A 21,081-nucleotide genomic window follows, 5' to 3' on the forward strand; every position below is an offset into this window, starting at 1 on the left:
TTGAACCAGGTTTTTGTGCTTTTGCAGTGTGGGCAGCTGGAAAATGAAGTCAGCATCCCCATAAAGCTCGTCTGCGGAAGGAAGCATGAAGTGCTCTAAAATCTCCTGGTAGATGGCTGTGTTGACCCCTGGTCTTACTGAAGCACAGTGGTCCAAAGTCCTCTTTTCTGATGAGAGCAACTTTTGCCAAAAGCACTAAAACCTGGTTCAATGACCGTGGATTACTGTGCTTGATTGGCCTTTCCATTCTTCCTCCATACTCTGGGTCCTTGGTTTCCAAATGAGGTGGAAAAGTTGCTCTCATCAGAAAGAGGCAGTAATTGCTGCAAAAAAGGGCCCCAAAACCAAGTACTGAGTACATATGCATGCTTATACTTTTCAGAGGTCCAATATTGTTCTATGTACAATCCTTGTTTATTGATTGCATGTAATATTCTAATTTCTGAGATGGTGGATTTTGGGGTTTTCATGAGCTGTACGCATAATCATCACAATTATGACAAATCACGGCTTGACTATCTTGCTTTGCATGTAATGTGTCTTATCTCATATATTAGTTTCACCTTTTAAGTTGCATTACTGAAATAAATGAACTTTTGCACGATATTCTAATTTTTCAAGTTTCACCTGTAAGGCAGCAAAAGATGGCTTCAGCCAGGATCACTTCAGAGTTGACAAAAGAGCTTAGTTTTTTTCCAATTGTATCTGAAATGCATATATTTTTTTTCTCTCATTCCCCAACCCCCCCCCCCCCCCCCCCCCCCCCCCCCCCCCCAGTGCACAGTGACATATCTGGTCATGCTCTCCAAGTTCGAAGCTTTTGAGAAAACTGCAGTGACTTTTACAGTAATGGCTCCAGGACATGTTTATGAGGTCACTTCTACTTCTACAATGTGAAATCATTGTTTGAATTTTGAAATGATCCATTTGCTGAAATACTGAATATATTGGAAATGTAATCAAAATACAGACCACAGAAGAGGTAGGCAAAAGAAAAAGTGCAGCTGCAATGTTTAATAAAAGAGCAGATCCACTGTGAAATATAACATGTTTTTATATATGTTAAATAATTATCACTGATTTGATCTTGCTTTTCAAAGAAAAAGTTCCTTTATAAAGCAAACCAATTTCACTGTAAAGAATATTTTCCTTGGCAGAATCCTCAAAATCAAAATTTAGGCATTTGCATCTGTGGTGAATAGTCTGTCAGCAGGGAAACCATGACAGCCTAGAAGACAGAATTAATACAATTACACTAGGAAATTTTTTTTACAATTACATATATAGTGTGGATTTAGTTTGTTAAATTAATAACCAATAAAATCAATTGGATATAGAATGGATCATGACTAATTCAGCTCATAATTTTCACTGGTACCAAAATCCATTCAATGTTTGCAGACAGCATTGGAAGTATCAGTAAATGATAATAAAGTAGAACATATATGTAGTGTCCTTTTATATCAATATTAGTAAGTCAATGCATAAAAACATGTTGAACAAGACTTAAGTTACAACTAGTCCAGCATCCCATTACCCCAAAAGGCTAATTAGATATCCATGGGAATGTTACAGATAAGACGGAATAAAGCTTTTCCTATTACAGTTTGCTGGCAAATGGAGTTCAAAAGTTTGCCACTTGTAATCTTGCAGGTAGCATATAAACATCACTGTAGCCAATGATAGCCTTATCAGCAAGGTATTTGTCCAACTCTGCAGAATTAATTAGTTAGTTAGTTAGTTAATGAGCATCACCTGCTTTTGTGGTGATTGATTTGTTTATCTTAAAAGTATGTTTGGCAGCAGAGAACAAGAATCTAGAAGCAAATATACAGAGAAACTAAAATTACCCCATAATAACCACCCACTCTGGGTCATATAACAAAAGAGGTGGGAGGGAGCTCAGAATGGAAAAATCAGTGATCTCCTATAAAGATACATTGGGAGATTTTAAATAGGTTTTTTTAAAAAATATTCTGTCAGATCATGTAATTGATGCTACCAACTTATCCTCAGCTTAGGGGTGCTAAATAACCCTAATCACAGTTCTTGCCTTCATGTTGACAATCATGAATTTGTAGGAGGTAATTCATTCAAACTTAATCAATTATTAATTGATCAACAAGTGTGTCAAATTCATAATAACAAGAATACATCCATCAAAACTACCTTGCCTTGCCTTGTTCTTATTTTTAATACTCAGCCCTGCGTCTCCCTCTCACCCATATTAGTGAAAACTAGTACTGGAAAAGCCCATTGTGCCATTTTTGCTATTAAGCAACTGAAGACGATTTAGTCCAGGCTAAAAATTAGGTGGCACTGTGGTTAGAGTGCAGTACTGCAGGCTACTTCAGCTGACTGCTAGCTGCAGTTTGGCAGTTCAATCTCACCGGCTCAAGGTTGACTAAGCCTTCCAAAATTCCCAAAATTTCTTTTACTAAATGAGATATTTGTTAAGTGAATTTTGTCCCATTTTATGACCTTTCTTGCCACAATTGTTAAGTGAATCTCTGCAGTTAGCTTAGTAAATGGTTGTTAAGTGAATCTCGTTTCCCCATTGACTTTGTCAGAGAGTTGCAAAAGGTGATTATATGATCCCAGGACATAGCAACTGTCATAAATATGAATCAGTTGCCAAGCATCTCATTTTGATCACATGACCATGGAATGCTGCCATGATTGTAAGTGTGAAAAATGATCATGTCATTTTTTTCAGTGCCATTGTAACTTCAAACAATCACTAAATGAATTGTTGTAAGGGCTACCTGTAAAGCTCTATCACCTAGAGAACAAAATTGCTCACACCTAAGTGATTACAATGTCCATACCATAATAGTCCATTTCCTGTTTTCAGTCTCTTGAAAAACTAGTGACTTTGGAGAATAAATACTTCATTGTTAACTTCTTCTGGCTTTCTGGGTAAGCAGTGTAAGAAAGTCCAATCAGAAGCAGCTTCTTGTGCAGTCTAAATATCAGAAGAAATACATATACCTGAATCTGATTAGTAAGTAATGTTGCAATAGAAAGGAAAAACACTTTGTTTTATCCATCTCACTAACAAAGCAACTCTGGACAGTGTTATTTATATATATATATATCACAACCCTGGTATGCCCAAGTATGGGAGGAAGGTCACACTTCCACTCTCTGTCATTAGGCTCGTCACAAGAGACCATCCAGACAGAAACCAATATTTTTTACTGTTGCCTTTTTTGTTACATTTGTAATGTAACAAATGACATTGTTATGACAGAGAGTGGAAGTGTGACCTTCCTCCCATACTTGGGCATACCAGGGTTGTGACTTTAAGTATATACCTCCCACCCTGGCTGGCTGATAAGGAGTCTTCTCTGTAGCTCAAAAGGTTAACTCCCTGCCTGGGAGGCAATGGAGCACAGGTTCGATTCCCAAAAACTTGGGTATGGCTAGCTGATGAGAGCTAAATAGCTTGAAATAGATCTATACTAGTCTCCCTTTATTATTTATCAGCATAAATATACATATATATATATATATATATAATATATATATATATATATATATAATATATATATATATACATACATACATACATACATACATATATATATATATATATATACATATATATATATATATATACTATATATATATATATATATATTATTTATTTATTTATTTATTTATTTATTTATTTATTATTATTTATTATTTATTAGATTTATAGGCCGCCCAATCCCGGAGGACTCCGGGCGGCTTACAAAAAAGAAAAACAAAATAAAATAGTTTAAAAGATTCCCAACACGCGTACGTTCTAATCGGGTTATGATGTCCTGCCTGTAACATCTGCTCTCCCCCTCCCGTCTGCTGCCTGCCGTTGCTCTGGTTAGTTATAGATTTAGGTAAGATAGCTATAGTTAGATATAGTTAGTTATAAGAATAAGTAGTTATAGTTAGATATTTAGTAATAGTTACGAGGGCAGCGGTTGGTTTGCACCCGGGGGTGCGGAAGAGATTGATAGTGGCAGGAAGTAGGGCTAGGGTCGGGGCTTGAGGTGGAGTTAGGGCTGGGCTAGGCTGGGCTAATGTAGGATTAGACTAGGTCGGTGTTGGGTTATTAGGGTATTAGGGTGTAGGGTGGAGGTTAGCGTTAGATTAGCTTAGATTAGTGATTAGGTTAGGAGTAAGGTAGGGGTTGGGTTGGGAGTAGGAGCGATAGAGGATGGCGGCCGCAGCATCGAAGACTGGGTTGTCGAAAACATCAGCGCTCTCCTCCTCCTCTACTAGAGTGGCTCAGGCCAGTTTCAGACTTGGACCCCCAGATTGGGGCCCTTACTCAGCCCCAGGAAGGAGACTTTTATGCACACGGGCCCGCTGACCTTCTTTGGAAAGGTGAGACTGAACGGTTGCCACTTATGAACACTAGACTTTTACATCTTATCCTTGCCTACGTACGGCTGCCTTATGCACCACTGACTTTTGATCTGGTGGCCGAGGACATCTCTCCAGGACGTAGAGGAGAGAGAGGAATGGAGCAGTTCTCTCTCCTTTTTTATATTATTGCTTGCTAACGCACTTGCGCAGTGCTCCATACATTTTTAATGTATGGTGAGTGCTTGGGTATGACTGTGTTGCATGTATGTGCCCACTTTTATTATATAGTTGTATTTGTGTTTTTTAAATTTTGTGGGGGAGTGTCTGTTGTAAGATTGTGTACATCTGAGAGGGCTGGGACCATACCGGGTACCTCCTACACTGAGTGCTCTGCAGAAGTGTTAGAGGGGCCTGGTTCAACCCCCAGCCTTAGAATGTTTGGTTCGAAGGGCTTGCCAGGAATTTAGATCACTGAAGGGGAGGGTGGGGGCCTTATGGACGCGGGAGTGGGCCGGAGCATTACGGTCCTAACTGGGAGGGGCAGATATGGCGGGGACTTTAGGGCGAGCCATTACTGGGGAAGGAGGGTTCGCTATGTTACAGAGATCCTTCCTTCCGGCCCTATTAGTCCCACTCCAAGGCCAGATGGCGCGAGTAGTCAGGGCCCTGGTCTCAGGCTGCTGTTGCTAATGCCAGGTCTGTGGTTCACAAGGCTCCCCTCGTCCGGGACTTAATTTTAGACGAGGGGGCAGACCTGGCATGTATTACTGAAACCTGGCTGGGCCCGGAGGGAGGAGTCCCCCTCACCAAAATGTGCCCAGAAGGTTTTCAGGTGCTTCACCAGCCGCGACCTCAGAAAAGGGTGGGGGAGTTGCCGTTGTTATCCGAGAGTCGTTAGTTCCTCGTAGGACCCCTGCTCCGGAGCTTGTTGGGTGTGAGTCCTTGCTGGTGAGGTTGGATCCTGGGGGTCAAGTGGGCATGCTGCTAATGTACCTGCCTTCCAACAGCGTTGCAGCAGCCCTCCCCTCGCTCCTCGAGTCAGTAGCCGAGCTGGCAGTTGAGTTTCCCAGGTTTATGGTGTTGGGGGATTTCAACTTGCCTTCGCTTGGTGAGCACTCTGATGGGGTGCAGGAGTTCATGGCTTCCATGACAGCCATGGGCTTGACCCAAGTAATTCGGGACCCGACCCACTCAGCAGGTCACACACTTGACCTTGTATTCCTCTCGGAGCAGTGGAGTTGTGATCTTGGTCTGAGGGGCATTGAGATCCTGCCCCTGTCGTGGTCGGACCACTGCCTACTGAGGCTCAACTTTTGGAGGCCAATCCCCCACTGTAGGGAGGAGGAACCGATTAGGTGGTTCCACCCCAGGCGCCTTATGGATCCTATGGGCTTTCAGATGGCGCTTGTTGTTATACCTGATACTCTCGCCCGCGACTCGGTTGGGACTCTGGTCGCTGCTTGGAACGTGGCGGCGGCAGGGGCCCTTAACCGGATTGCGCCTCTACGGCCGATCCGCAGCAGTGGATCCAGGAGGGCTCCTTGGTTTACTGAGGAACTCCGGGAGATGAAGCGCCAAAAGAGACGCCTAGAGCGCCGCTGGAGAGCCAGTAAGTCCGTGTCAGACCGAGTCTCATTAAAATCTTGCATCAGAGCCTACCTCCGAGCTATCCGGACATCAAAAAGAACCCATATTGCTGCTCTGATAGCTTCCGCTGAGTCACGCCCAGACGCCTTGTTTGGGATAGCCCGTTCCCTCCTTAAAGGGAGGGATACGGGCACTCCCTTGCAAGGTAAGGCTGAGGAGTTCGGTCAATTCCTTGCATATAAAGTGGCTCGGCTTCGGGCAAACCTGGACTCCAATTGTGCAGAGCCAACCGAGGTACTGAGGGAGGGTCTTGAGCACCATCGTTGGATTGATTTTCAGTCTGTTACCCCTGAGGAAGTGGACAAGGCCATTGGAGCAGTGAGTGCCTCCACTTGTGTACTGGACCCGTGTCCCTCCTGGCTGGTCGCGAACAGCAGGGAGGTGACACGGGGCTGGATCCAGGCAATTGCGACTCTCCGGGAAGGGTCTTCCCCCCCCTTTAAAGGAGGCGGTGGTGAGGCCCCTACTGAAGAGACCGTCCCTGGATCCAGCCGTTTTAAATAACTATCGTCCAGTCTCCAATCTCCCCTTTGTAGGGAAGGTTGTTGAGAAAGTGGTGGCCTCTCAGCTCCGTCGGTCCTTGGAGGAAACCGATTATCTAGACGCCTTCCAATCTGGTTTCAGGCTTGGCTACAGCACGGAAACTGCTTTGGTTGCACTGACCGATGATCTCTGAAGAGCCAGAGACAGGGGCCATGCCTCTGTTCTGGTTCTCTTGGACCTCTCAGCAGCCTTCGATACCATCGACCATGGTATCCTGCTGCGGCGGTTGTGAGAGGTGGGGGTGGGAGGCACCGTTTTTCGGTGGTTCTCCTCCTACCTCTCGGGCAGGTCGCAGTCGGTGTTGGTTGAAGGATAGAGGTCGACCCCTAGACCCCTTAATTATGGGGTGCCGCAGGGGTCGGTCCTGTCCCCCTCCTGTTCAACATTTACATGAAGCCGCTGGGAGAGATCATCCAATGGCACGGGATAGGATACCACCAATATGCGGACGATACTCAATTGTATCTGTCCACCCCGTGCCAACTCAGTGAAGCAGTTGACGTGATGTGCCAGTGCCTGGAGGATGTGAGGGTCTGGATGGGGGTGAACAGACTGGCTCTCAATCCTGACAAGACCAAGTGGCTTGTGTTTTTTCCTCCCACAAATTGGCTTAGTATTCCATCTCTCAGGCTGGGGGGTGAAATTATACACCCCTCAGACAGGGTTCACAATTTGGGAGTCCTCCTGGACCCACAGCTGACTTTAGATCACCATTTGTCGGCTGTGACCAGGGGGGCGTTTGCCCAGGTCCGCCTGGTGCACCAATTCCGTCCCTACCTGAACCGGGAGGATCTTACAATAGTCACTCATGCCCTTGTGACCTCAAGACTGGACTACTGCAATGCACTCTACATGGGGCAGCCCTTGAAGAGTGTTCGGAGACTCCAGCTGGTCCAGAATGCAGCCGCGCGAGCGATTGTGGGTGCACCCCGGTACACCCACATTACACCTATCCTCCGCGAGCTGCACTGGCTACCTATTGGTCTCCGGATACGCTTCAGGGTGCTAGTTATTACTTATAAAGCCCTACATGGTATTGGACCTGTGTACTTGAGAGACCGCCTTCTGCCGATTACCTCCCACAGACCCATTCGATCCCACAGATTAGGCCTCCTCCGTATTCCATCTGCCAGCCAATGTCGGCTGGCGACTACTCGGAGGAGGGGCTTCTCTGTGGCTGCCCCGGCCCTTTGGAACGAGCTCCCTGTGGAGATTCGGACCCTCTCCACCCTTCAGGCCTTCCAGACGGCCGTGAAGACCAGGCTGTCCCAGCAAGCCTGGGGTTGAGTTCCCTCCCCTGCTCGAATTTGCTGTGTCTGTTGTGCTTTTAACTCTTTGTATTGTCTGATTGTCTTTGTCTTACTTTTTGTAATTTCCCCTCCCTTGGCTTTGTTCAGCCACCCTGAGTCCCTCCGGGAAATAGGGCGGCCTACAAATTGAATAAAATCAATCCAAATGTGGCAGTAGGCGGTCTCACAGATACGCTGGTCCTGAGCCATGTAGGGCTTTAAAGGTAATGACCAACACCTTGAATTGCGTCTGGAGACCAATTGGCAGCCACTGCAGCTCGCGGAGGACAGGTGTAATATGGGTGTATCTCGGTACACCCAATATCGCTCGCACAGCTGCATTCTGGATTAGCTGTAGTCTCCGGACGCTTTTCAGGGATAGCCCCATGTAGAGCGCATTGCAATAATCCAGCCTTGAGGTGACAAGGGCGTGAGTGACTGTTTGAAGTGCCCCCCGGTCCAAGTAGGGCCGCAATTGGTGTACCAGGCAAACCTGGGCAAAGGCCCCCCTGGTCACAGCCGACAGATGGTGTTCTAGTGTCAGCTGTGAATCCAGGAGGACCCCCAAATTGCGAGCCCTCTCTGAGGGGTGTAAGTTTTCACCCCCCCCCATGATCAGGGACGGACTGTCTGAAGTGTCCTTCAGGGACAACATCCAAAGCTACTTGGTCTTATCGGGATTGAGCACCACTTTGTTCATCCCCATCCAGATCCTGACAGCTTCCAGGCGTTGGCACATCACGTCCACCACTACACTGAGCTGGCATGGGGCAGATAGATACAATTGCGTATCATCTCCATATTGATGGTATTTTATCCCGTACCGTCATATGATCTCACCCAGCGGTTTCATGTAGATGTTGAATAGGAGGGGGGACAGGACTGAACCCTGTGGCACCCCAAACTTGAGGGGCCTAGGGGTCGACCTCTGTCCTCCAACCAACACCGACTGCGACCTACCGGAGAGGTAAGAGGAGAACCACCATAAAATGGTGCCTCTCACTCCCATCTCCTCCAGGTGTCGCAGAAGGATACCATGGTCGATGGTATCGAAAGCTGCTGAGAGGTCAAGAAGCACCAGGATAGAGGAATGCCCTCTATCCCTAGCCCGCCAGAGATCATCGATCAGTGCGACCAAAGCAGTTTCTGTGCTGTACCCAGGCCTGAAACCAGACTGAAAGGAATCCAGATAATCCGCTTCATTCAACATCCGTCGGAGTTGAAGCGCCACCACCTTCTCAACAACCTTCCCCAGAAAAGGAAGGTTGGAGACAGGACGGTAGTTTTTCAGGATGGCTGGATCCAGGGAAGGCTTCTTGAGGAGGGGTCTCACCACCGCTTCCTTTAATGGTTGCAGGAAAGACCCCTCCTGCAAAGATGCGTTGGGAATCGCCTGGAGCCAGCCGCGTGTCACCTCCCTGCTGGTTGAGACCAGCCAGGAGGGGTATGGGTCCAGTAAACAGGTGGAGGCGCTCATCACTCCCATGGCCTTGTCCACTTCCTCAGGGGTGACAAATTCGAACTCATCCCAAGAAATCCGACTTAGACTTACCCTCGGCATCTTGGCTGGTATTGCCCAAGCGGAGTCAAGGTCTGTCTGAAACTGAGTGATTTTATCCGACAGAAACTGAGCAAATTCCTCAGCTCTTCCCTGCAGGAGTTCCCCCACCCCCTCACCTTTCAGGAGGGAGCGGGTCACCCTGAACAGGGCGGCTGGGTGAGATTCCGCGGATGCAATAAGAGCGGAAAAATAGGTGCATTTTGCCACCCGTATCGCCACTAGGTAAGTCCTAATAAAGGCTCTTAGTAGTGTTCGATCAGATTCAGAGTTACTAGTCCTCCAACGTCGCTCTAGGCGTCTCTTTTGGCGCTTCATCTCCCGGAGTTCCTCGGTGAACCAAGGTGCCCTCCTGGATCCACTGCCATGGAGAGGCCTCAAAGGCGCAATCCGATCCAGTGCCTCAGTCGCCGCAACATTCAAGGCAGCGACTAAGGATTCAGTCGGATTGCGGGCAAGGGAGTCAGGTATCTCTCCAAGCTCCCTCTGAAATCCCATCGGGTCCATCAGGCACCTGGGGCGGAACCACTTAATCAGTTCCACCTCCCTGCAGTGGGGGAGTAGTGTCCTGAAATCAAGCCTCAGCAAGGAGTGATTTGACCATGACAAGGGCGAGGTCTCTATTCCCCTTAATACCAGTTCATGTCTCCACTGCCCCGAGAGAAATACGAGGTCGAATGTGTGTCCTGCTCTATGAGTTGGGCCCTGAACTACTTGGGTCAAGTCCATGGTGTCATGGAAACCATGAACTCCTGTGCTCCTTCAGAGTGTTCGTCAAATATGGTAGGTTTAAAGTCCCCCAGCACCATAAGCCTGGGGAACTCTACCGCCAACCCGGGTTACTGCCTCCAGCAGCACAGGCAGGGCTGTCATGATGCAGCTGGGAGGTAGGTACATCAAGAACAAGCCCACTTGAACCCCTAGGTCCAACTTCAAGAGAAGGGACTCACACCCCACAATCTCTGGGGTAGGGATCCTGTGAGGAACTACGACTCCCGGATAACCATTGCTACTCCCCCGCCCCTTTTTGATGTCTTGGTTGGTGGAGCACCTGGAACCCATTGGGCACATTTCTGAGAGGGGGGACTCCTCCCTCTTGGCCCAGCCAGGTTTCAGGTTATACATGCCAGGTCTGCCCCCTCGTCTAATACTAAGTCCCGGATGAGGGGAGCCTTATTCACAACAGACCTGGCATTTAGCAGTAGCAACCTGATCTCCTCTGCCACCAGGTTCTTGAGGTGAGCCTGAAGGGCCGGAACAAGGAATCTCTGTAATGTAGCTAGTCCTTCTTCCCCAGTAATGGCTAGCCCTACAGCTCCCGTCATATCTGCCCCTCCCGGTCGTAACCGAAATGCTCCGACCCTCTCCCCCCCGTAGACCCCCACCCTCTCCCATGGCCCCCACCCTTCCCGGCAGGCCACACACACCATTCACTCTAGGGCGAGGGGCGGAGCCGGGCCCCCATCCACTTCTGCTTCTGCACTCAGTGGAGGGGGCTCCAGGTCGCACCCCGAATCCCAACATGTTCACTCAACAGACATTCTGCACAGACACACCCCACAATAATCGTTAAAAATACAATACAGTAATAAAGGTAATTAAATTAATTAAATTAAAAGTGGGCACATTCATTCTCACAATCGTACAATCATACACTCAACACACAAGTTAAAACGCAGTTCTTAAGACCGCAAAACACAGGCAGTCAGCGCAGTCTGAGGCGGCTGGGGCTGGTAATAATGGGGGGGGATTCCTTGTTCTTTCCCCCACATAGTCTGGAAAAGGTGCAAAAGTCTGAGGGGACTGGGAAAGTGGTGCGGGTTGGGAAAAAAAAAGGCAGGTTCCCCATTCTCTCTCGCCCTTGTCCTCCCTCTCTGGGGGCCATATGTCGCAGAACGGTGTACAGAGCAGTCGGCATGGTAGCAGTTCCTCTGGGCCTGGCATACTTAGGTCATCAGGGCCAAAGAGCCAGGCCACGTAGCCAAGGCGACGACAGAAAAGGGCCCACATTGAACGAGATGTCAGCGGTAACGGTGTCCAAAGCTATGGTGAAGGAAAAAGAAGAGGGAGGGAGGGGGAGCTGCATCCAGGATGGCAATGGCGGTGGCAGAAAGGCCAGCCGCCCAGTCTCAAGTCACTGAATGACAAAAATACCAGATTTTTTATATTTAATTTAAAGGATTGCACAATTGCTCTTTCTAGCTACAGAACCAACCTATAAAAGGTGGGTTTGGTTTAAGGAATTATTAAAAAGGTATTGCATTCTTCCCCTTAAGCATTGTAAACTACTTTTTTGCCTGTGCAGACAGACCTGAAGTACTGCACACCACTATATTGTACACTTTAAATTAAATATAAAAATCTGGTATTTTTGTCATTCAGTCAAGTAAGTTCCTTATTCTGTGATATTGAATTGCATGTGAAACAGTTGTTGATAGTAAATTTTGCAGAAAAAACACAAATATCCACGTGGTGGAAGTCAAATAATTTAACAACTGGTTCTCTACCTAATGACTGGCTGGGTAGGCATGGCTGGATGTCATGTGACTGGATGGTCATGACTGATCCATGGTCACTTATGTCAAGGGGTGCCATCACCTCTCCTCACCCGTCCCCTCCCAGCTACTCCTCGCCTTGCCTGGCCCTCAACCCCCCCCCCAAACAATTGCCTTGCTGACCGGTCTCCTAACTGCTCACCTCTTGCCTGGCCTTCCAGCCACCCACTGCAGCCCTGGCGGCTGGGAGTTGCAATGTTATAACAAACATCCCCAAGCTATTCTGACCCATTTTTAGAGTTACAACAACTGTATAACCCTCCTTGAAATCACACGATTGTATTCAGATGTTTGCTAACCAGCTCACCTTTGCACCGGTTACAATGTCTCGTGGCAGTGGTGGGTTTCAAAAATTGTTGGAACCTACTCTGTGGGTGTGGCCTCCTTTGTGGAGTGGCTTGCCACCCATGTGACCAGATGGGAGTGGCTTGCCGCCCCATGTGACCAGATATGAAATTATGAATTAGTACTTAGGTTGGTCCAAGTAGCTATCAGAATTTAGTGGTTAGAAGCAATCGTAAAGCAAGATATGGAATTAAAACCAGAAATATTTTGTTGGCTATTTGAAAGGGAATATAATATATATTTAATTTTACACATGTTAGCAGCTGCTGGAATTGTGTTTGCACAACAGTGGAAAAACAGAGATATGTAAATGAATAAATATTACAATGTGAAGGAATAAATAAATTGACAATTAAATCAAGAAGGCTTTGAATACTTTTTCACATGGGATTGGTTTTAGCAATTGCCAACTAATGGAAACAGAAATTAGAAATCCAAAAGTATGAAAGAAACACCAGTTATGTAAGGAAAGGTCCCTAAAATGTATATTACTAGATCATTATTAATGCGTAGATAACTGCGGGACATTACACACCCACCCACACCCACATACAAACTATGACAGTGCCAAGAAAACACCAAAAAATAAGACACCCCCCCCCCCACCCAAAGTCTGCAATGAAACCAGTTTTTTTCCCTAAGCCTAAGGGCAGGAAAGACAGTCACTGGAATAAAAACCATCAAGGCATTGTGGAAAATTATAAAGGACAGGCGTTCACAGAACCATCAACCACCTCAGAATTACTTAAACAACGAGGTTTAACACTAAATCTGGCAAAGCTGCCTTGCACCACCTGCTTGCCCATAGAAAAGCAGCCACTTTGAGACACTTTGAGACACAGCAATACTGTAACCATTCAAACTATTCAACACACAATAAATTGAAGTAAACTATTTTAAAATATTCTACACTCAATACTTTTTTTATATATTTTTTTATTAGTTTTATTACAAAAAAACACACAAAGAAAAAAGCATCATCTTTCATTACATCTTGTAGAAAGCGTATCCATTGGTCACAAGTACATTTCATGCGTTCTGTCCACAATCAATATTCCATTCAGTTTAAATTGTATATGTTAAAGATTTATATATTTTACTATCACCATACCACACTATTCATTTAGCTAAGATTTCAAAAACACAGCCACCTGCTGGCATTTTTCCCCTTCCCCCAGTTCCAGTCAATATGGCCATATCTTTATATTTTTATAACATATTCTAAGAGAAAAAAATAAAGTCAATTAGTAGGACATCTCAAATTTCCTCTCTCTAACATATCTTTATTATTATTATAGTTAACTAAGGGTTATTTACATTTTTCTCTCCTCCTCTCTCCACAAACGCAAAAAGCAACAATCTCTAAACAACAATCTATTAATATGTGTTAACAAATGACCATTTAAAATCTAAGACAATCTAAAGAAAAAAAAAATTTGACATTTCTAATTAATAATCACCAAAGTATATGTTAACCTTCCCTTTTGTTTTTATAGTTGAAAGACAGGGGGAAAAAAACCAATTGTTTGTCATTTCTGCTCCAAATTAAAATTTCTAATTGAAAATCTCCAAGATGTGCATTAACATTCCCTTTTATTATTGTAGTTAGAGAAAGACAGAGAAGAAAAGAAAAGAAAACAGTTGTTTGCTATTTACATCACATCACCTCTTAGTCTAATCCAAATTATTTATAGCTTCATAACAAGGTCTAAACACAAATTTATAGGTTTTATCATTCCACCAAATCTCAGTTGCAATTTGTGGCCTGGTTATTTATCCTAATTAAGGTTATCCTTTCATTGTTAATATCATGATATATTATATGTTAGCGACTAAACATTCAATAATAATCTATAAAAGTCTAAAAATACTAAAATCCCTACTTATTAATCATCAAAAATTAACTATTTTTATCAATTGGCATTATCAGCCAGTGTCTTTCCAGTAGCAAAATAAACCTTTCTCTCTCGCCAGCAGTTGTGTCATTTCTCTTAATAGAATCTTTTCAGAGTTTAATATTTCTTGCCGCACTCTGTAGCTTGAAGGATATCTCATGTAGTTTCAATGCTCTTTAATTGTTATTAATGTAGGCTTAACTTTGGTTATCAAACTTGTTTCTGGATATATTTGTCTTCTTAGTTCATCTTTTTCACTCTTTTTCCCTCCTGCATCTTGAAGTTGAAAGAAAGGCTCCAAGTTGTCAAAAACACTTTTCCAGCTTCCCTTCTTTTCACTTTCGCTCAAATTTAGTCCATTGATGGATTCATCTAACATCTTATCTTTATTTTCTATGTTTCCATTCTCTTCTTTAATCCCTGGGGCTCCAACCCCCTCCTCTTTAACTGTAGCACCCCATAAACTGTCCCATTTCTTGTCAAATCTCTCAAGTCCTTCTGCAATATTTTGAAGTCCAGCCAGGATATTTTGGATTATTAAATTTTCTTCCTCTGAATATTGATCCATTTTTCAAAATGCAAAGAAACATAAAGGAAAAGAAATAGGAAAAGAAATCTGCCACTCTAGCCTGTCAAAATTTTAGAAAATGTGTTTGTATTTATTGTGAATCTTAAACACCAGTTCTTTCAAAGTTTTTAAAATAGGAGGGTTTTATTCTTGCTTGTCTTTTTCCATCTCTTGCCAAAATATTTACCAGAAGCACTAACAAAACAGGTTTCATGCTTTGAGTCTTATCAAGTTTTTCCAAACCCTTCCATTGCAAGGTCAGTGAAACCAAGTGATTCAAAACAAAAGATACATTGTATCCAAAACAGAAACAAAGTTCAGACTTTGGCTTCCAGATGGCAGATTCAATAATTAGTAAATTGTTACTTTTTTTGCTTTCCCTTAAATATCTTTCATATAGTTTTAACCAATAGAAGAAAAAATTTGTTGAAGTAAGAAAAGAAGTTTAATTTAACCAACAAAAAAAAAATTAGGGTAGTAAAAAGGAAAAAATAGAAAAAAGAGATCAGTCCATAGACTACAAGCAGAGAGACAGGAAATGTTGCAATTACTTCAATCCACAAAACATCGTTACTAACTAGCGCAGGAAATCTTCTAGTAGCAGTCCAATAAATGTCAAAATCGCCGCTTTATTCTTACTTTGGGGACTAGATGTTATTATTTTTTTTTAAAAAGTTTCTTAACACGGATCTTCTGAAAGTAAAAAAAAGAAAAAAAAACCTCACCAGATGGAACCTTTCGCTTCGTCTCTTCCTTCAGGAGCCGTCTCCGACTATGCCAGCCTGGGGGCTGCCTGTTTGTCCTCAGTTGGAAGCACTACCCTTGGGTCAAACAGGGACTTTGCGATGTCCCTGTGACCAGCAAGCCTTTGGCTTCCCTGTCGCCGTCTCTTCGGGACGGTTTAGGTCCTACCGGACTCTCCAAAGACAAAAGTTTCATCGACAGACCCGGACTGTTGGGTCTGTACGATGTGTTGTTGCGCCGTTGGATCCTCCCTCTTCCCACACTCAATACTTTTAAGTAAAACTATTTTTAAAAATTCTATGCACAATACATTTCAAAGTATTTAGTACAGAATTTTTTTAAATGGTTTATTTTAATTTATTTTGGATAGAATCTTTTTTTTAAATAGTCTAAGACAATTTAAAAAAAGAATCCACACAGAATAAATTGAAGTAAAACATTTTAAAATATTCTATACTCAATACTTTTAAGTAAAACTATTTTAAAAAATTCTATGCACAATAAATAAAATATTATTTTAAAATACATTAAAAAAATAAAAGAAAAAAACCCAGGTCACTTACCAGCAGGCAGAATCAGCAGAACTCTGATGCGATGGATCCTCGTCGTGATGGATGGAAGCAACAGGGGGCAGGCAGGTAGAGAGGCAGCAGGAACAGGTAAGACACTAAGCAGGTCGCCTGACAGGTTAGCCAGCCAGGCGAGGCTGGAGAGGGGAGGCAGGGGGGAAAGCTAGGCTGCCGCGGCTACCACCAGCCCGTGGCTTTTGCAAGGGAAGACCAGAAAGCCTTCCCTCGCAAAAGCTGGGCCGCCGCCACCCACCCGAAGCCTCCCGAGTCCTGCCGCTGGGGCTTAGTTGCTTACCTGAGAGGGAAGTAGCAAGCTCCTGGAAGGTGAAGGGAGCGAGCTGCGACGTACCGGCAAGGGCGCTTTGCAGCGACAGGGGCCAGGACTGGTACTGGCATTCCCGGAAGTTAATTACTTCCGGGTTCACTGACCAACCAGTCCGCAAGGACCAGCAAGGACCGGTAGGAACCCACCCCTGTCCCGTGGTCAAAAGACCACTACTTGTGACTTTTTTTGCCAATTTCTACTGAAAAACTGCCTATTGGGATAAATTGATTCATTTAAATGACTGACAATTGCTTAATGACTGTTGTAAAAAAAGAAACTAGCAATAACTTCAAATCCAGTCACATACCTCAACTTGCGACCATGACTTACAACCAGGCTAAATTACAGTCATAATCAAGGATGGGGTTCAGCCGGTTTGTACCAGTTTAGACGAACTGGTTGTTGCAAGGACCAGCTGGCCTCACCCACCCTTCCCTGCCCTCCCAGAAGTCTCCACACAGCCTGTTCATCATGCCAAGTAAGTGCAGGGCCCATGCGGAGGCTCTGGGAGGGTGAAAAATGCCCCTCTCAGAAGCCTGGAAACAGGCTGCTTGTGGCCTCCGGAGCCTCAGAAGGCTGTTTTTGGAGCCTGGGGAGGGCAAAAATGCCCCCCCATGGTGTAGGAAGCCGAGTAGGTAACACCAACCATGGCCATGCCCAGAAAACCGGCAGAAACCGGTTGCTAACATTTTGAATCCTACCCCTGGTTGTAACTCAAGGACTCAAAAAGTGAGAATTTCTTTCTTTTTTCTCTCTTGAAGTCCCCCCCCCCTCACTTTTGTTCCCGGGGTGCTGCAGGGAGCCTCCCCCCATTCTCTATTTTGGGCCTAGCAGGCCCCTCTGAAGCCTCCTGGGAACAAAAATGGTGCTCATGGGGATCCTGGAAGGGGCGGGGGAAGGTAAGATTGCTTGTCCGGTGGGGACAAGTGAGACTTACCTGTAGGCAGGAGGAGGAGGAGGCAGCTTAGTTGGGGCGCAGGGCAGGCACCATTTGGCATCTTAGGCAGGCAAGGCACCTTAGGCAGGGAAGCCACCTGGGAGATGAGGATTGACTAAGTGGGGCAGGTGGGCGGGGCATTTGCACTTAAAATGGTTTGCACATGGGCATATTAAAATGGGGGGAATTACATTTTTTCAATTAAGATTGTTCTGCACATGTGCAGAACAGAAAACCAAGATGGCACCGCCGAGGATAGAACTGGTATTGTTACATGTCCGCCGGAATTTCTACCTATTCGGCCGAACCAGACCGTACTTGTAGGAACCCACCTCTGTACCATACATATTTGCAATGAATGCATAAAGGTCCCTTTTCTTACTAATGTTTCCAATCATATACCAACATATACTTTGGACTTAAAAACTAGGGTTTATTGTTTGTTGATGGGAAATTATATATATTTAAGTCAACAAATATAGAAGTCATCAATTTATGAGAAGTTGCCCTAAAAGCACAACATCAAAACTATGAATGAAATACTCTAATTGCAATGGAGTAACAATTTATCAAAAGAAACATAGCTAAAGAACAAAAAATTGCAATGTCCTAACAATTAAGAATGTAATTATCCATATGACTAGAATGAAGTGAGGTAATTTTCTCAAGAAGTAACTGCTTTCCTTAAAATAAATTAGTTTGCATTTCAATTTTCAATGATACAGGGATTCTTATTTGCAAATAGGTGCATACTTGTCAGCTATTTTTTGTTTACCAAAGTTGTAAATGACTAGCACCACACAAGTATCTTTAGTCAGACATTCATTCCTGAACTATTGAAAATGGAAATATTAATCCTTTTTTGTAAATGTGCATGATTTTAATGCATGATTTTAATGCATGTTCCACAGTTCGTTTCTTGCTATGTTATAGAGCTCCTGATTACTATCTTGATCATACAAATAAATTAATTGCTCTACTAATGTGGGCAGCTTCCTGCTTGCATCCCTTTATTTTTCTTGGTGACCTCAATTTGTCTCTTATTATTTGGACTCTAAATGAATGTACAACTAAACCTATACATACAACGCTGTGCAATGCTGTTATGACTCTGGGGCTGGGGCAGTTGGTAATGAACAACACTAGGCTCAACAGTTGCTTAGATCTCATCTTCTGCAATAGCTTAAACTCAATTTATGGCCTACAAATTAAAAAATCTTTTTCCAACAGTGATCACAGTATGATTGATTTTTGTCTCAACTTGTCCTTGCAAAGAGGGTCATAATGATGGGACTGCAAATTATAATTTTAAAAAAGCCAACTATGACTTCATAGCTGCTCACCTCGTATCTCTTTTTTTTAAAGTTTTTTTAAAAAAAATCATACATATAATCACAAGTATACCCTTACATCCAAACAAAAGTTGTTTTATATTCTCTATTACATCAGTTCCTTTTACCATCAACCCACAACTATCATTTGCTCTTCTGCTTTTCATACACCATGTTATACGGTATAACTTATACCCTATTTCACCACCCCCTTATCTCCTCTCCCTCTTTCCTCCTTCCTACCTCCTTTCTTCTGCCGTCCCTCTCTTCTCTATTTTTCTTCCTCTCTCCTTCTCCTCTCTCTTCTTTCCACTCCTTCTCTCTCTCCTACTCTTCCTCTCCCTTCTATTTCCCTGTCTCCTATCCCCTCTCTTCCTCTTTACCTCCACCTTTCTCCTTTCCACTCTCTCCAGTTAATTTACATGGTGTATTTCAGCATCTGAGCACACTTCATTTAATATTGCTGGTATTGATAATTACATTCCAATAAACACCTTTCTTCTACAGCTGCAGAGGGACCAAACAGCCTGCACAAAACAAACCCTCCCTAAGCACTCTCGCTGTTCCGCTTCACTTCAAAGATAGGTATTTAAGTTTCACTTTCTCTGTTTCTCTGTTGCTACAAAGTAACGCTTTCTTCCTTCCAAAAAATGGCTCCGCTCCTCAAATCTTCACTCCAGTATATTTCCAAAAAATACGCTTTTCAAATCCAAAAGTAAAAATAATATCCAAGGAGAGACAATTTTTTTTCAATTTTCCTTTTCTTGTTTGTCCACCTCCAAATTTAATTGAGGCTAATACATTGAGACAAGTCAAATCCCCTTAATCATGGTACTTTATCCACAATTCCCCCCCCCACTGCTCTTTCTGTGAGGTTTCTAATTGCCAAATTAGTCGCTATTAAAAAGCCAAATCTTTCCAGTTTTCAAAGTCATAATTTTTATGCCAATGGGCAATGTTCCCTCTAAGCTGCGTGGCTGTGTGTCTGCGTGGCCGTGCAGCTGTGCAGCCACGCACATGACAACAAAACACTGCGCAGCAGTTTCTAACTGCAGCGCAGTGGTTTTTGTGAGATGCCTTCCATGATAATAGGAGAAGAGAGCCAGGCTGGAGACAGCAATCAGTTCTAGGTCCACAAGGCAGAAAGTAGCTGAAAGAAGGGGTGTGGGGTTTGGAAAAAGACATGGGATGGGCTCCCAGCAGCAGCTGCTCGGATTTGCCATGAGAACTCGTCTCTCCTGCCTCTTTGCTTCCCCGTTCGTTCATTGGGTGGCAGATCGAAAGCGGGAGCCAAGCCGGGTCATTCCTTCCAACCTGTCCCTATACTTATCTTTGACTGATCATGTTTGCAATAATTTACCTTCTTTTCTAAATTAGTGCAGTTCCCTTACCAGATCCCTTGCTCACTCAAACACACACACACACACACACACACACACACTCACGCACGCACAAAACCATTTTTCTCCATTCCAATTCGGATCCTATAAATCAATTGCTCTGTGAAACATCTGTGAAAAAAAATCAGGTGCTCAGGCATGAAAATGTGCCACGCAAACACTATACCTTTCCGTATACACTGAAAAAAATTAGAGGGAACATTGCCAATGGGTTATCTGCTCCTTTTCTCCTTTCTACCTCCAAAGTACTTAGAAGAAACAGTTCTGTTTGGGCTTTGATAATTTAAACCACCATTTTTTTCTCTTCCCTTTCCATGAAAATCCCCAATTTTATCTGTTAACGCTGTTTTCAACAAGCAAAATTTGCTCCCAGTTCCGAATTCCAGATTATTGTATTAGTAGGTTTTTAAGTCTTCTCACCCAGTCTCATCACTTTGTCCAGACACCACTCCTGCACAATGCTTAGTCCAGTTACCCCAACTTCATGGCGGACATTTTGTAGTGTCTGCCACCCCCACCGCCGATTCAGAGAGCTAGTCTCTGGCTTGCGAGGAACCAGTTTCGTTCCTCTTGGCCGCTCGAGATGCAACTTCTTCTTCACTATCCCTACAAGATGGTTCCAGTCCAAAGACCCCCCAATAGCAGTTTGTCAGCCGTGGATTTTGCAGTACTCATCAGAGCCTGCTATTTCCAGTCTGTGGTGCTTCCTGTCGTCTCTGACCTCGTATTTCTTGATTGGCACCTTTTGTTCACAGGTTGTAATACTGCAGAAGACCATTATAACACTTTTTTGCTTGAAGTCAATAGAGTCATTAACCTATATGTACCAATTCCCCCCCCCCCCCCAAATATCTTTGGCGAGAAAACAAAACTGGCTACATAGCTTACTTTAAATTGCTATAAAGCCTTATGCCGCCAGATAAAGGCAGAATGCACCAATTACCATTGCAAACAGGAGGAAGAGTTGTTAAACTTGAAATCTACCTGTGCCTTCTATAATTTTGTAAATGCCAAACTTAAAG

At 44.1% G+C, this 21,081-nt stretch overlaps 1 protein-coding gene across 1 annotated transcript in view; it reads right to left on the reverse strand.

Moving 5' to 3' along the window:
* Positions 1-1,168: 1,168 nt before the first annotated feature.
* OTC (ornithine carbamoyltransferase) overlaps positions 1,169-21,081 on the reverse strand; it is a 71,476-nt gene continuing 51,563 nt past the window's right edge. Inside the window, 3 exon segments of the mRNA XM_032220386.1 lie at positions 1,169-1,228; positions 2,829-2,887; positions 2,890-2,965. Of these exon segments, the coding sequence (XP_032076277.1) occupies positions 1,169-1,228; positions 2,829-2,887; positions 2,890-2,965 (195 nt within the window).

Source organism: Thamnophis elegans, chromosome 6, assembly GCF_009769535.1.
Source record: "Thamnophis elegans isolate rThaEle1 chromosome 6, rThaEle1.pri, whole genome shotgun sequence".
Classification (NCBI taxonomy): domain Eukaryota; kingdom Metazoa; phylum Chordata; class Lepidosauria; order Squamata; family Colubridae; genus Thamnophis; species Thamnophis elegans.